The 17,323-nt window shown below is 38.5% G+C and overlaps 1 protein-coding gene across 1 annotated transcript in view; it reads left to right on the top strand.

Annotated features, from left to right (window-relative positions):
* LOC126252019 (Bardet-Biedl syndrome 1 protein homolog) overlaps window positions 1-17,323 on the top strand; it is a 110,278-nt gene that overhangs the window by 33,686 nt on the left and 59,269 nt on the right. Inside the window, exon 4 of the mRNA XM_049952805.1 lies at window positions 12,920-13,035. Within this exon, the coding sequence (XP_049808762.1) occupies window positions 12,920-13,035 (116 nt within the window). The remainder of the gene's footprint in view (window positions 1-12,919; window positions 13,036-17,323) is intronic.

The raw sequence follows: 17,323 nt of genomic DNA, 5'->3' as shown, positions 1-17,323 counted from the left end.
GTAGAAGAGGTAACTGGTGGTGGTAACACAGTAATGGTACCAATTATAAAAACCTATGGAAGAAAAATGAGAATGCTGATTTACTCTGGGAGTGAGCTCTGTGCAATTGCCAGCAAAGTGTACAACACATTATTAGCAGAGAATTCAGAAACACCAAGTTTGACTGTGACCAGTTTTGAGATTAAAGGACCAATGGGAGAAGCTGGAAAACCAATTGGTTGTCAATCCATGTTAAAAGTTAAAATAGATGGAGAAATGTATCGAGTGGATGCCTTGCTAGTGCTTGGGTTATAGGAGTAATTTATTATTGAATCGGATTGGCTTGCCAGGCAGGGAGTGGAAACAGATTATGGAAGGAATGAGATGAGAATAAAAGGAGGTGGTACATACAAGAAAATTCAGTTTATGGAAAGCAACCAATAGGAAATTTCATGAATCCACCAGTTATTTGAAACAGGAGATTTTGAAAACAATGTGTTGGAGGCTTACGAGGTCAAAACAACTAAACATTTAGAGGGATTAGAAGAACAACATGAACATAATCCAGATGAACCCCATTCAAAAAGTAATGGCATTGCAACATTGGTACCCAGAGAAGCAAAAGAATTGTTCAAGTTGACTGCAAAGCATAAAGAGATATTCAGTCAATAACCAAGGATCATATAAAAGGACAACCTTATCAGAAAAAATAAGACTGCACAAATCATATTTTGTTACTTCATATGAAATACCTCAAGCAAGGAATAAAGCTGTCAAAAGGAGCTCCAAAGGATGTTGTCATCTGGAGTAATCGAATGAGCCAGGAGTCAATTTAACAGCTCTTTGATGGTGGCCATTGAAAAGCACAGCAAGGTTCATTTGGTTTTAGATGTGAGACAAGTGAATAAGGTATCTGAACTTGAAAGGGACCGACCTATAAATTTGGAAGAGATGCTTCAAATGTTTAAAGGGAGAACAATTTTTAGAAGCCCAGATTTAATGTCTGGGTGTCATCAAGTGTTGCTGCATCTTGAATCGGGACCGTTCACAGTGGTTTATTTCTTTCTTTCTTTCTTTTATTTACATATTTATTTAATTTTTAAGGATATTGTTACCAATACTGAGCGTTATGTTTCATGTTGAACATATTTGTTTCAGCATTTATATGGACATTGGGCAAGATATTGGATGAAGAATTATTGAAGAAAGTAACTGTGTATGTTGCTAATTTGATAATAGCCAGCAAAGACTGAAACAAACATTTTAAAATGTTACAGGAAGTATTTGAGATGTGTGCAGCAGTAGCAGCTCATTAAATTTTCAGGAATCAGAATTTGGAAGGCAAGAAATACAATTTTTAGAATATGTAATTGAAACTAATGGGATAAAGTCTAATACAGACAAAATAAAAGCAATTAAGGAATTTCTATTACCACGGAATAGAAAACAATTGAAAAGTTTCCTCAGACTGTGATATTGTGAGGAATTGATGTAATTTGCAAATTTTTTTGGAATTCTTATTATACTCAGTTAAGTTCTATTCACCGTGTAAAATTTAAATAGTAACCTTGAACATCAGTAGACAGTGCAATTAGGACAATTACATGTGTCTAATAGCACTGTTATAGATTAGTTAAAGTTGTGGCCTAGTGTTTTATGAACATGTATTATGGTGTGACACACAGTTTAGATTGTGACAGCTAGGAAACAAGTGAATGTTGAGACAATGCATGGTGCTTGCTCATTTGTTTCTAGACACTAGTAATCAGCAACAGCCAGCAGTTTAGCTATTCACCACAGGGAGTAGCAGCATCACAAATTCTGTAATGATGGTGCTGTATTAAAACGAGCTAATGAGAGGCAGCAAAGCATGCAATTTGGCAAGACTCAGATGTGCTCGGAGAGGACCAAGGCTGTAGTACTCTGACTTGCCACTAGATTCCTTGGTAGTAAGGTGCCCACTATGCATAAACATTAGTGGTTATATCATCACAGCTGGTTTTAGATAGCTATGATTGATATGATTGATGGAGTAGGCAGCTTACAATTTTTATAGGGGTCTATTACACTCAGTGGAATACACTTTGCTGCGTACACAAACATATGAAGTATGTTATTCATATATTCCCAACTGTAATGCATCCATCTTATGTGATTTGGAGAAACTATAGAAAATCTTAGTTATCAATTCACAACATTGAATAATAATATGAGTAACATGTTATTGTTATTCACCTATGGGCCCAATGGGACCACACAAAATACAATCAATCAATGTTGCTTTTGATGTTTGGCCTTCCTTTGTGTCCAAATTTGTTTCATCCTTTCAGAATGAGTCTCTTTCATTTATCAGACCATGGTGTTTCTGTCCATTTTCCAATTTCCCTATGACCAACTTTCCAATCAAATATCTTTTGTCTGAATGCTTTTCTATCTGTAAAGTTTGCCTGAGTTATACCAGCTGCTTTAAGATCCCCCTTAATTGCAGCAATCCATTCAATTGGCTCAGTTTTGGCATTACTTTTGTTTGTAGAATTCTACTATTTGCTTTGTCAATCTAGTGGGTACCATTCTTTTAATGTGCCCATAAAACTTAAGTCTTTATTTTCTCATATCACCACGTGTGTCTATGTATTCTTATGTTTCCTAATTATGTTTCAGCCTATAAGTTTCTCCATCAGTAATTTTGGGACCTAAAATTTTCCTAAACCCTCTTTCTATTTCAAATTAAAGTTCTTGCTCCATAAAGACATTCAGGTTTGATTACAGTGCTGTAATGCCTACGTTTACTGAATTTAGAAAGTGATTTTTTTATTATAAATATTTGCATTAATCTAAATCCAGCTGCCATGTTTTGACAGGCACTTTGCATGTGGTGTTGTCCAGACCGTTTTCTTGTATGATTTTCCCCAAGTATTTAAACTAAGAAACTCTTTTTATTTTTCCATATTTCATGTTCAAAAACTTTGGTGCTTGTTTAATGCATGTCATACATTCTGTCCTATTTTTCTGCAACTTCTTTAAGAATTTCAATTTGTTTTCAAACTGTGGTAATATCCATAGTTAAAATTGCCAAGTCATTTGCGAAGGAGAGGCAACTACTCTTAATATTACTTCCCCCTAACTTGATTGATTTTATAGTGTGAGGGCCAGCTGATTTTAGTAGTTTTGCAATACTACCGTCTTCTCCAGATGCTTTATTGATTTTAAGTCTCTTAATTTGTTTAATTATTTCAATTTCATCAGGTTCTGTAGAGTTAGGGTCGGTGTTATTAGTTTGCTGTGGTTGGAATTTATTCACTGGTTTTGGACAGTTTAATAGTTTTTCAAATAATTAGCAAGTACCTCACAGTTTTCCTGATTGTTGAAAGCCAACCTTACACTTTCATTTTTGAAGCAAAGACTTTGGAGTTGGTAACCGGTTAGTCATGTTTTGAGTGTTTTATAAAAATTTCTTGTATTTTTCCTTTGGAAGTCTTTTTCAGTTTCTAAAAGTTGGGCATTTTTGTAGTTTCTTTCAGTCTGCTGGAATAATTTTGATGTTTCTTTTCTTACAGTTGGAAAAATGTTGTATGAATTTTTCAGTCTTGTTACTATTCCAATTTTTGAATGCCCCATGCCTAGACTTAACTGCTGTTTCACAATCTGCATTCCAGCAAGGGTGTTTTTGTGTCTTTTGAAGCAGAATTAAATTGTATGCTGTTTTGATGAATTTTTCTTTTAGGCCTTGCCAATTGTTGGATTGTTTTTTGTCAAGTTTGCTTATGAGAGTTGGGGTTATTTTAGCAGTGTCAAATTTTGAAACAACATTTTTTGTTTTGAAGAGTTTTTGAGGTTGAAGTTTTACTGCCATTCATGTTAAATAATGTTCAGAATCAATATTAGCCCCTTTCCTAACTTGGACAGTTAAAATTTCTTTGTAGTTAAGGTATGAAATTGCTACATGATCGACTTGAAATTCCCCAATAAATGTATTGGTTACCAGCCAAGTCTTTTGTTGAGAAGGGTTCTTTTTAAAATGTGTTGACGTGATTTTAAGGTTAAATTTGTCGCAAGTTTCAACAAGACATTGGTCATTTTTGTTTGTCCATATTATTTAACTTTCCTAACTGAGCATTAAAATCACCAATTAAAATTTTAACATGGTTTGATGCTCTCTAACGTTTCCCCAGCTTCATATACAGGGTGGAGAAAAATTGTGTCACGAAATTTTAACCCTGGATGGCTGATGCCAATAGAAATCAAAATTACTAATGTTGTGTAGGTCAACAATGCAAAATTTTTAAACTATGGAAACTTGGCACCATGTGCTCCGATTGGCCATGGGATTGCCCTGTTGCCTGATGCTCTGGAGAATCCATTACTGCAAATGCTTTGCCTGCCGAACGTCGTGATGTATCCAAGGCAGCCAGCACGCTCGGTGGTAATGTGCCAGCCTTCCACTCAGAGGGTTTGGGGGCAAATCCACTGGGGTCCCGACACATCCATTATAGTTTCATGATAAGACATACCAGGAACAAACCTGTCAACAGCTGTTAGTTTGCATACAGAAAGTCTTTTACAAATTGTGACGGCCCTGAAAAGGGCCTTTTTTGTAGCTATAACATTGTTTACTTAAAGCAGATGCACAAGCTGGTGACCCTCTGATGCAACACAAGCTAGGTAATGTCAAACAGTATTTTGATGAACTCTTTCAAAGATTCCTGGCATTGCCCTGATGTGATTGGCAGTATGTTGAAAGTGATCCATTAATTCCTATTCGTTTCTAGGTGGTTCTCATGCAGATGGGTGAACTAGAACCTTGAAGAATCCCCTCAGGAAAAAGTCTGGTGGCATGAGGTCTGGTGATTGCAGGGGCCTTGTCCTACGAGCACCTCTGCCAATCACCCAGCTGTCAGAGAGTTCATTTAAATATCCACACACAGCACAACTGTTATGCGCAGGTGCCCCATTATGCTGCAACCACATGCATAGCTGTATGTCCAGGAGACACCTTCCAGCAGGCCGGGTAGTTTCTTGCAAAAAGTGAAGGTAATTTGCCCTGGTAAGTTGAGGAGGTAGACAGACCGGCTCAATCAGATGGTCACCCGCAATTCCTTCTCAAATGTTGAGTGAAAATCATTCCTGGTATCCGTGGACATACATGACATGAGGATTTCCCCTAGCCCAGTAATGATTCTTTTGAGTGTTGCAAAGGCCATCTTGATGGAAGCTGCACTCATATCGGTAAACAACACAATGATGGGAAAGTTGGGACCTCATGCAACATGTTGCAGAAACTGCCAGCAAAATCCTAGCCTGTGGTCATAGTCTGCCACAGGATTTAGATCATGGACAGGATGGAAACTAAATGGATGCTGGCTATCATCCCTTGAAACCTTCCAGACTAACCAATGAGTGACCCCCATGTCATGTCCAACTGCTCGAGTACTTGTCGTAGGTGCTTCCTCAAAGTGCTCGAGAACAGTCTCTTGATATGCAGCATCCCGTCATGTTTGAGGCCTTCCAGCATCTCCATGATATCCTGCTAATGAGCCTGTTTTGCCAAATCGCCAGTAAATTCCTGTAAATGTTTGCAGGAGTGGATGGCATCTTTCTGGGTACCATTCCTCATACAACCATCGAGCTTCATGCACATTACCATCGGCTAATCCATAAACAAAAACCATATCTCATTGTTCTTCAAATGAATACTGTGCCGCCAAGCTTACTGTGTGACTAAATCACAGGTGACGTGTTTGTGTGGTCTGAAGCAAAGCTTCATGTGAATGCCTCTGACATGAGGTGGAGACAAACAGCAAGACCTATTCAACACATGTGCGTAACACCTTGGGGCAGTGACGGGGTGAGGGATGTTTGTCTGCATGAACTGATAACCATAGTGCTGCCCTTCAACCGATGAATGGCTGTAGGTTCTGTAGTTTAAAAAATGGTGCATTGTCGACCTACACAACATTAGTAATTTCGGTTCCTACTGGCATCAACTATTCAGGGTACAAATTTTGTGACACAGTTTTTCTCCACCCTGTATATACAGGGTGATTGTAATTGATGTTAAACTTTCAAAACACTGTAGAAATAACACCACTGGTCAGAATGACGTTAAATTGCAATGTAATATTATCAGAAAATGGGGCAAACATATGGCAGAAGAAAAGAAAATAGTGTGAAAATTGTTCAGTAGATGGCACTGTATGTGTCAGAATACATAAATGAAAACACCTGTCATATGCATGACCCATTGAAGTTGGTATAAACACGCTGGGTACAAGGCTTTATCTCCTTTCGCATCTGTGACGTTCACCATGACTGTCTCAATGTAGGATCACGCTCTGCTTATAAAGTTGTATTACAAGAATGATGACTGTGCACACATCACTCTGCAGAAGTTCCAGACACTGAAGAGTTTGAAAAAAGGCGTTGGTCCAATGACTGCCGTGGGTCTAGAGAAAATGATTCATAAATTCGAAAAGACGGATTCTTTTGGTGTTTAACCTGGTAGACAGAGGAAACAAACTGATTCAACATCAGTGGAAGCAGTGGGCACAACAGTGCAGGATGAGGTGAGTGGTGGTGTGCAAATGTGTTGTGCATGGAGAATCCTACGTAAAATCCTACAAAACGTCCTCCTTTGCTAGCCATTCAAAATTACCCATGTGCACGAGTTGCTTCCTGTTGACCTGCCAGCAAGAGAGACCTTTGCTTTAGAATTTCTTGCTCACATGGAAGTGGACAATGACTGGCCATTTAAGAGTTTCTGGACAAATGAAGCCCACTTCCATCTGGCAGGATATGTCAATATACAGAATTGTCGAATATGGGCAATGGAAAATGCACATGCACATCAACCAGTACCACTTCATCCTGAAAAGGCCACTCTATGATGCGGGTTCACAGCATAATTTATCATGGGGCCATATTTTTTTCGAAGAGACAGGTGCTTCCGGTCCTGTTACCTGTACCATCACTGGTAAGCGATTTGAGTGTCTGTTGCACAACTACACCATTCCAGTTCTCCAACAGCGTGGATGTGTGGATGGGATAATTTTTATGCAAGATGGCACACCTTTGCAAATTGAAAATCCAGTTAAGCAGCTGCTTAAGCGCCATTTCGGAAATGCTAGAATTATCAGCCACCATTTCCCTAAAGCCTGGCCATCCTGATCACCTGATATTAATCCACGTGACTTCTGGCTGTGGGGCTATCTGAAAGATGTTGTGTTCAGTGTTCCAATTGTAAACTTAGCTGCATTGAAGGCACGCATTCTGCTGAATTTTATCCAGTATTTCAGTAATATGCCAACAGCCTTGCCTCAGTGGTAACACCGGTTCCCGTCAGATCACTGAAATAAGTGCTGTCGCACTTGGGTGGGTGAGTGACCATCTGGTCTGTCGAGCACTGTTGGCAAGTGGGGTGCACTCAGCCCTCATGAAGCGCATTGAGAAGCTACTTTATTGAGAAGTACCGACCCTGGTCACGAAAACTGACAACAGCCAGGAGAGCAGTGTGCTGACCTCACACCCCTTCATATCCACATACAATGATGTCTATAGGCTGAGGATGACATGGCAGTTGGTCAGTACCGTTAGGGTCTTCTGAGACCTGTTCGACCAGAGTTTAGTTTTTGTTTAATTTTAGGTCATTAATATATATCAAGAAGAACAGTGGACCTATGACACTTCCTTGTGGCATGGTGTTTTGGACCATCTCCATGTCTTAGTAGTATCTATTACTTCCCTCATCTGCTATTTCTACTTTTGGTATCTGTTAAGTAGGGTTTTATAAGATTGAATGTAGTGATTCTTATCCCATGGCATTTTAGTTTTTCAATAAGAATGTTGTGATTAACTAGCTTAAAAGTTTTTGATACGTTGCAGAATACTCTAATTATTGATTTCTCCTTGGAAAGTATTTGCAGTACATGGTCCTCAGCTTCTTTTTTTGCTGAGGTAGTAGATTTATTTCTTTGGAATCCATGTTGGCCTCTGGTTATGATATTCTGTGATGTGAAGAAGCTTATTAAGCTGTTAAAATATTATGAAAAGGATAATTGCTACTCACCATATAGTGGAGATGCTGAGTCTCAGGTAGGCACAACAAAAAGGCTGTCAGAAAGCCCTTCATCAGAGATAGAACATACACATGCACACACTCATGCAAACAAGACTCACACACACACATGACAGCAGTCTCTGGCTGCTGAGGAGCAATGTATGCTGGGAAACGCAACCTGGTGGTGGTGGTGGTGGTGGTGGTGGTGGCAAGGGGGGAGGGGGCTGCGGTGGGGAGGGGGAAGGATAGCAGAGTAGAGGTGGGGGATGGTAAAGTGCTGCTTGTGGGAGCTTACAGCGATGAGGCGGAGAGAGGGTAAGGCAGCTAGGTGCATTTGGGAGGTAATACAGAAGGTGGGGCAGGATTAGCAGAAAAGGAGAGAGGTAAAAAGACTGTGAGTGTGTTGGTGGAATAGAGGACTGTGTAGAGCTGGAATGGGAAAAGGGAAGGGGCTAGAGGTTAAGGACAAAGACTAATGAAAATTAAGGGTTACAGGAGTGTAGAATATACGTTTGTGAAAGGTAGTTCCAATGAATATTTCACATCATTGCCACAAGTATCAGTCTATAAATGACACTGACTATTCTAGTTCTGCTTTTAGGGTACATTCGCCACTATAAATAACATCAAGTAAACACTGACAAATGACCCCATACCATCATGTGGAAATGTGAAAAAATGAATGGAGTAATAATCTTCACTACCACAGCCACATATATAGAAACAATGAACGTGAAAGCAGGTGAGAGAAAAACTAAGACATTTTGTCAGAAATCCAATAAGGAGTCAATGAGAATAAACCAACATTCTGTGGCTAATATGAGACCACATCCACACACCATTTTATTGGTCCCAGTTTTAGTGTAAATGTCAGCCACATCATTTCAGATTGTTGGGATTGAGTTAATAACAGCTGTACTAACAACAGTGCCCATCAGTGTCATAGCCAAACCTATTGTCTTCAGTTACAAAGATATCAATGCCTGTTTACCAATATATTGTACAAGCCAGCGTACCATAAAGATGACATGTTAAGTTGCAGACAGGCACAATTAAAAATTATACAAGCCAGTAAGGTGTCTTCAGAAATGTTATGCCATATTTGTCTGAATAAAATACAGTGGCACACATTCAGCATGGCTGCAAAGTGTTGTGAATAATTACTGCATGAAGAAAATAACAGAAAACAATTTTGTCCTCCAAAGCACAGTGGTCACTGGAGGATGTAGACTGTCTACATTGTTAGTGTCCACTGGCCGGTGGAGCCCTGTGTCCAAATTGTCCTACAGAGGCTGCAGTTGTTTACAATTTAGCAAGGCAAGTAAAGATTAGGAGCACATGTTTAATACAATGCAGAATGTACTATATTACTAACATAGTGGATCATTTAGATTTGTCAGTGCAGATACAAAAGATGATTTTGTATGTGGGAGTGATTTTGTCAATGCAGTTGCTCTGCACCTGTCTCAGAGGGAAGCTGTGCTGAAATATCAGTGCAGAGCAGATATCAATGCAGCAGGAGGTCCAAAAAACGTACTAGGCAGTTCTAATGCTCCTGTTCAGTGTGAGATATGAAGAAGGAAAAAACAGTGATCTCTGTTCAGTGCATTTTTAATACTAGGTGAGCTTCGTTAATCTGACCAAACTATATCAAAACTCCATGTTGTTGTTATTTGTAAATGATGTCTCTGGCTTCCAAGTGTAGAGTGTGTGATGTGAATTCACAACCCTGATTAAGCTCCTTTGTGATCAGAAACTCCTCTGAGATGTTATTTTGGTGCAGAGCTGGATCAGTTATGGAGTGTTCAGATCAGTTTTGCAAAATATCCAGAACAGCCAAAGCTTCTTAACCCATTGGTATAGCATCTCTAGTCATGGTGTCAAGGGCCTTTTCAGGATCTCAGAACACAATAAATATAAGTGTACAATGAAGTGATAAAAATAGATGGGATAGTGGTAGTCACATATACTGATGGTGATTGTGTCACATACTCAAGTTGTAAAAGGGAAGCACAGTGATTGAATTGTCATTTGTACTCAGTTGATCCATGTGAAAAGGTTTCCGGCTTGGTTATGGCTACACAATGGGAATTAACAAACTTCGAACATGGAATGGCAGTTGGAGCTAGATGCATGGGACATTCAGAAATCATTAGGTAATTCAATATTCCGAGATCCACAGTGTCAAGAGCATGTGAAGAATACCAAATTTCAGCCATTGCCTCCCACCATTAACGCAATGACTAATGGCCTTGATTTAATGACTGAGAGGAATGGCATTTGCATAGTGTTGTCAGTGCTAACAGACAAGCAACACTGCATAAAACAACCACAGAAATCTATGTGGGATGTAAGGCAAACATATCCATTAGGATACTGTGATGAAATTTGGCGTTAATGAGCTATGACAGCAGATGACCAATGTGAGACCCTTTGCTAACAGCATGACATTGCCTGTAGCACCTCTCCTGGACTTCTGACCATATCAGTTGAATACTAGACTACTGGAAAACTGTGGCCTGGTCAGGTGAGTCCAGATTTTGGTTGGTAAGAGCTGATGGTAGGTTTTGAGTATGAGTATGGTGTAGACCCCATGAGACCATGGACCCACCTTGTCAACAATGCACTGTTCAAGCTGGTGGTGGCTCCATAATGGTATGGGCTGTATTTATGTGGAATGGACTAGGTCCTGTGGTCTAACCAAACTGATCATGGGAATGGTTATGTTCTGCTACATGGAGATCATTTACAGCCATTCATGGACTTCATGTTCCCAAACAACAATGGAATTTTTATGGATGACAATGTGCCATGTTGCTGGGACATAATTGTTCATGATTGGTTTGAAGACCATTTGGGACAATTTGAGTGAATGATTTGGCTACCCCGATCACCCAACACACAAAATTCTGCCCCAGTAACACTTTCACAGTTATGGACAATTATAGAGGCAGCATGGCTCAGTATTTCTGCAGGGGACTTGCAACAACTTGTTGAGTCTGTGACATGTTAAGTTGCAGCACTACACTTGACAAAAGAAGGTCCAACACAGCATTATTTATTTTTATTTATTTATTTATTGTTCCATGGGACCAAATTAAGGAGAAGTCTCCATGGTCATGGAACGAGTCAATACATGAAATTATAACACGATATTAGAAACAGATAAAATGAAATATAAAAAAACATATTCAGGTGACAAGTCGTAAGTTTAAATAAAGAAAATCGACAATGTAACACTGGAATTTTCTTAATTTTTTAGCTCTTCCAGGAGCTCCCTGACAGAATAGAAGGAGTGAGCCATGAGAAAACTCTTCAGTTTGTACTTAAAAGAGTTTGGGCTACTGCTAAGATTTTTGAGTTCTTGTGGTAGCTTATTGAAAATGGATGCAGCAGAATAATGCACTCCTTTCTGTACAAGAGTCAAGGAAGTGCATTCCACATGCAGATTGGATTTCTGCCTAGTATTAACTGAGTGAAAGCTGCTAACTCTTGGGAATAGGCTAATATTGCTAACAACAAACGACATTAAAGATAATATATACTGTGAGGGCAATGTCAGGATTCCCAGACTATTGAATAGGGGTCGACAAGAGGTTCTCAAACTTACACCACATATAGCTCGAACAGCCCGTTTTTGAGCCAAAAATACCCTTTTTGAATCAGAAGAATTACCCCAAAAAATAATACCGTACGACATAAGCATATGAAAATATGAGAAGTAGACTACTTTTCGTGTTGAAGTGTCACTTATTTCAGATACTGTTCTAATGCTAAATAAAGCAGCATTTAGTTTCTGAACAAGATCCTGGACATGGGCTTTCCTCAACAGAGTACTATCTATCCGAACGCCTAGGAACTTGAACTGTTCCGTCTTGCTTATAATATGCCCATTCTGTCTGATCAAAATATTGGTTCTTGTTGAAGTGTGAGTTAGAAACTGTAAAAACTGAGTCTTACTGTGATTTAGCATCAAATTATTTTCCACAAGCCATGAACTTATTTCATGAACTACATTAGAAGGCACCCCATGACTTTTGTCACCTGACTGCATGTTGTTTGTGCTGTTACATCAAAGTAAATCTGGTGAGTGTCAGGATATATTTCCTCACAGACAACCTGAAACCTGTGCAGCAGAATTTTAAAAGCAGTCTTTCACAATAGCTCCCATAGGTGTTTCAGTCAACAATTAGGATGGCATTTTTCATGTCAGCTGATACTGTTTGGATTTCCATATTAAAAGGTCTGGAGTGACATTTCTGCTTACTTATATTATCTTTAATTACAACTGCATAAAGGCAGTCAAATTGGCCTGTTGTGGCATGTAGCCCTGACATGTAATTCTCTCAAATTTATACTCCTACATCTCTCAAATTTCCACCACTGTAGTGAATTTGACTTCGTTTCCTTCTTCCACACATGTGCCTCACATTCTTTAACAGAATATTGTGCCACTAAATGCTCATCACAAGTCTCCCTGTGGAGGTGAATGACAAAATAACCTTCCCTTATCACTCTTTCAGCTTTTAAGGCACAACTGCAAAATTCGCATGTAAATTGCAGTGGTTTTCAACATGTATGTGTTCTTCAGTCAATCACTTTTCATTTCTTTTGCTTGACCAGTAGCACTTCTCATCGCCAAATACAGAATTTTTAAAAAAGTTAAAAAAACAGAAAACAGAAAAATGTAAATCTGAAAAGTGACAATAACAACCTTTCAGTTGATTAGTAAACTCTCCCATACAGATTTGCAGCACAATTTTTAATAGTTTTGGTCTGTGAGTCATTTTTTATAGTTTGTAATGCAATATATTTTCAAATTACTTTTACTTTATTATTCATAATTGTAATTGATATTATGTATTATTTGTTTCTTACATTTAACAGGAGTAGTTGTAGCTTCAGGTCCTAATGTGTACATCTACAAGAATTTGCGACCTTACTTCAAATTTACTGTTCCATCACTTGATGTGAGCCCTATGGAGAAAGATCTTTGGTCACAGGTAAATTTAGATGCCGATTAACAATAAATTTTGGAGTTAGTGTTTGAAAATATTTTTATCGTGTAAAGGACAAATTATGATTAATGGGACAGAAGTTTCTAAGTTTCTGGCTAGTGCAAATAATGTAAAATAAAATAATAATTAGATTCCAGCAGCAAACAATGTGTGAATACCTAGGATATTGGGACTGGCAGAGAACATAGTTGACAAGTCAGAAACAAAGGGAATGATGGACTGGTAACAGGTTTAGGCAACACACAGGATAGAAAAAGACAGAAAATAGGTGAAGAAGTAGCTGGTAGTAAATGAGAACTGTAAGAATGCAGTGACAACAAGAGAACTTATAATTATCCCTTCAAGACTTATTTCTTATCTCTTGTTCCTGTTCATCTGCTTGCACTTCAGTGCCAACCACAGTGACCTAATCTAAAATGCACATCTCTGTATCCAACTAAAACCATCCACCAGCCCTTTCTGCATTTTAGACCACAATAATCTCTTTGTTTGTCACAGCTCATGCATTTCATGTTCAACTTTTTGCACTGCTAAACTTTAGTATTTACATAAAATGCTATAACTGGTTGTCCTTTGTTTACTGCCACATGATATCACCCACTGATATCATTCCAGATTTTAGGAACAGTTTGAGTGTCTCTTTAGACAGTTTCCAAATCTTTGCCTTCATCTTCCCCTTGTCTCACTCCAGGTTCCCACTCAGTTACCCCAACAAGCTCCTTTCTCTGCTGCAGACCTACCCTCTTACATCTCCTGTCCCTTGGACCAAAGCCTTCTGAAGGCTGTCTCAAGAGCCAGTGGTAGTATCATGTCATGAATCTGCTTGTGAAGGCCATATCATTCTGTTAATTATTTGTACCATTTAACGACCAGCATCCACCTTTAATCAAATTACTCTATTCGAGGAATTGCTTTCTTTTTGCTCATAATCTACCTTCAAAATTTCACCTGGCAACCTTCCTGATATTAAAACTCACACTGAATCATCCCTTTAACAATTTCACCCACAACCATTACCATTTCCATAGGCCACTCATAATAAACAAATCCAGGAATTTCTCACATTCATTATGTGCTCCCAACAGAGTATAACCTCAACTTTTGCCAAATTTAAGACTCTCCACTTATGAATTTAGTTGGAATTTCATATTTCTCTGATCTATATTGTTACCTACAGTTTAATCTTCCTGTAACTCATTATTATTGCAGACCACAGATTTAGTGCTGTGGTTCTTGATAAATGGCTCTGTCGTCATGGTTCATAGAGCTCACAAAAGCTCCATAATACTGCACATTTGAATCGAATGAGCTTCATTTTCTACCTGAAGTGTGCTCTAAAATCATTTACCTTCTTTAAACATACAAATATAATCATTCTGGCTGGTGTATATTTGCTTGCTTTGAAACACCCCCTGAATGAGTCTGCGATGAATGATCCACATCTCAAAATGCTTGCATACGGCTTCATATGAAGATTTAACATTATCTGTACTGTTGAAATTTGTTCACATCCAGTTCCCACTAATACTTTGCTCTCACTGATGTTACATCTCCCAATGCTCATTTTAAAAACTATGTCTCTCCTCATATTAAATTGTTTTACATGCTTTAATAACTGCCCCATTTCTGAGAAGCAGGCCTACACACAAGATAAAATAGATATAGCCATGGAACCAATTGGTCTGCTTCTTATTTCATTCTTTTCTCTGGTCACTAGCAATATTTCTGTAGTTTAAGAATCACAGGCTATTCTCCATGTTCTGACACAGTACAAAATTTCAACCATCTGGATGCCCAGTGTTACAGAATATTGTCTGCCATACAGCCATCCATTAATAATTAACATGGCAAGACCTGCATCTTCATTCATACTCTGCAGATAACTGTGAGGTGCATGGCACAGAGGGTACTTAGCTTTGTACCACCTGTTAGGGTTTTCTTCTGTTCTAGTCGTGTATGGATTTGGGAAGGATAACTGTTATAAATGCCACTGAGCACACTGTAGTTCTTCTGAACTTGTCTTTGTAATCTTTGTAATCCCTACAGGAGCAGTACTTTGTGGACAAAAGTATAGTTCTTCACTCTTCACTTAATAATAGTCCTTTAAATTTTGTAAGTAAGCCTTCTTTCAATATTTTCCATCTTCAAATGCCTGTCATTTCAGGCTTTTTATCATTTGTGTGCTGCTCTCTTGTAAGTCACAAAAACCTGTGACCATTTGTGATGTCCTTCATTGAATATGTTCAGTATACCCTGTTAGTCCCGTCTGGTATGCACCACACACACTTCAGTAATATTCTGATTTGGGAAACTCAAGTGTTCTGTAAGCAATCTGCTTTGTAGACTAACTGCATTTACCAGTACCTTGCCAATGAACTCAAGTCTCCTACTTACTTTTCTGAAGGTAGTTTACGTGACATTTGGATTCGATATCCATACAAATTGTTACACACAGATATTTGAGTTGTCTTACAGTACCACTTTTCTGCATGTTATGAAGTGTACATTTTTACATTTCTGTACATCTGAAGCAAATTGCCAATATTTTCACCAAGTTGAAATCTTGTCAAGACCCACCTGGATATTAGTAATTCATTGTTACAGTCATGGCAGGAGGTGCTTCAGTCATTCACCCCTCATCTCCCCCCTCCCCCATCCCCTCACATACACACAAAATTGAAAATGCACACATGTACATGTGCAAAGGTCTCACTACTTCCTTCAGGTTTCACAGTTACGACAATTTCATTCAAGACTCATAATCTAGAGGATTTGGGTTCATATCCACATCTTGCCATACTGATTACGGTTTCCTGTAATGAGCTACACCCTAGCCACTACACAGTATCCAGTCTTGTAATCCCACTGTGTGTACAGCTGGATGATACAATACTATCAATATGCCTCACTACAGCTACTTCTGGTGGTATCACTGAGAACAGGGGGTGACATGGCGTCTCCAGCTGGCAGGCCACGTAAGGACACCAGCCAACAAATTTAAGGACATGTGTCCTTCAGCCTAGTCTTACTTCTGGCTGAATTGAATGTGTTCATCACCACAGCCAAATGGAGTATTGACAATGTGCACTCCATTCATCTGTTTGTATTACATATGGGCCTGCTTGGGATCTGAGAGCGGTAATATTCATCCACTGCCATTAACTTTTACTTTTGCTGACTGTGATGCAGTTTGGCTAAGTGATTACTCTCTGCTTCACTTATGAGTAGTTTTCACTACCATATTTAAAGGTGTGCTGCTGCTGATTGATTTCCTTTGCAGTCCTGAACAATTCACAGGATCAGTAATGACTGTGAACAGTGCATCATTTATTTTGGTGTTTCAGTATAATCAACAAGTCTTAATAAATGACTTTCATGAGCTGAATTGTGGACTACAAAACCCACTGAATTGTGGACTACAAAACCCATAGCAGCTTTTGTCAGCCTATCAATCTTGTAACATCCTAGTGAGACTATACAATAAATTTTTGAAGGCAATGGTAGAAATATTTTTTTGTGTAAGAAAAATTGTGAATAATATTAGCTGCTGCAAATAATGTAAAATATTAATAATTAAATTCCAGCACAAACAAGATTTGAAAATGTGAGTCATTCACTTCATTTGTTAACCATTTGGTTCATATCATTGTGACTGCACTCTTTCCAAAACTTTCTGTTATTAGTCACAAAATGTCATTAAGAAGTAATAAGGTACTGTGAAATATGTGTAATAATATCAAGACAGTCTAAAGGCTGTATGTGTGATATTCAAGTTCAGACAAAACTTTTATTTCTTCTTTTTCATTATGCCAGAAGGCAATGGAGAGTGGAAGTGTGAGGTCTCTCTAAGTAGAAATGGGATTACTCACATTATTAAGAATCTGTCTGCTATGGCATGTAGTGTGCCCTTTTTTTCTGACTTTGAACTATATCTTTCTGCAGTGAAAAGTTTCACCAAAATATGTCAGTTCGGTAGTAATGAATGAGTTATTTACTGGTAATGTGTTCTCGTGCTATGCTAAAAAATATCATGTTCAAGGTTTAACACAAAGTAAATGAGAATGATGCTCCAAATAATTGCATATACCAACCCTTTGTACCAAAAATTTTGTAAGTCAACTAGAAACTCCACTTATGAACCCTCTTGTCCCATGCATAGGAACTCTTTTTCGTATCTTCACTAGTACAAATACCCTTAACCTTTCTTAATAAAGGGTGACTCGAAGCTAATGCCTTAGAGTCAGGCATCGTCTGTATTATAGGGGGCCCTTCA

Source organism: Schistocerca nitens, chromosome 4 (assembly GCF_023898315.1).
Source record: "Schistocerca nitens isolate TAMUIC-IGC-003100 chromosome 4, iqSchNite1.1, whole genome shotgun sequence".
Taxonomy (NCBI): Eukaryota; Metazoa; Arthropoda; class Insecta; order Orthoptera; family Acrididae; genus Schistocerca; species Schistocerca nitens.
The sequence above is the reverse complement of the archived record's forward strand: the minus strand, read 5'-3'. Positions and strand labels throughout refer to the sequence as shown.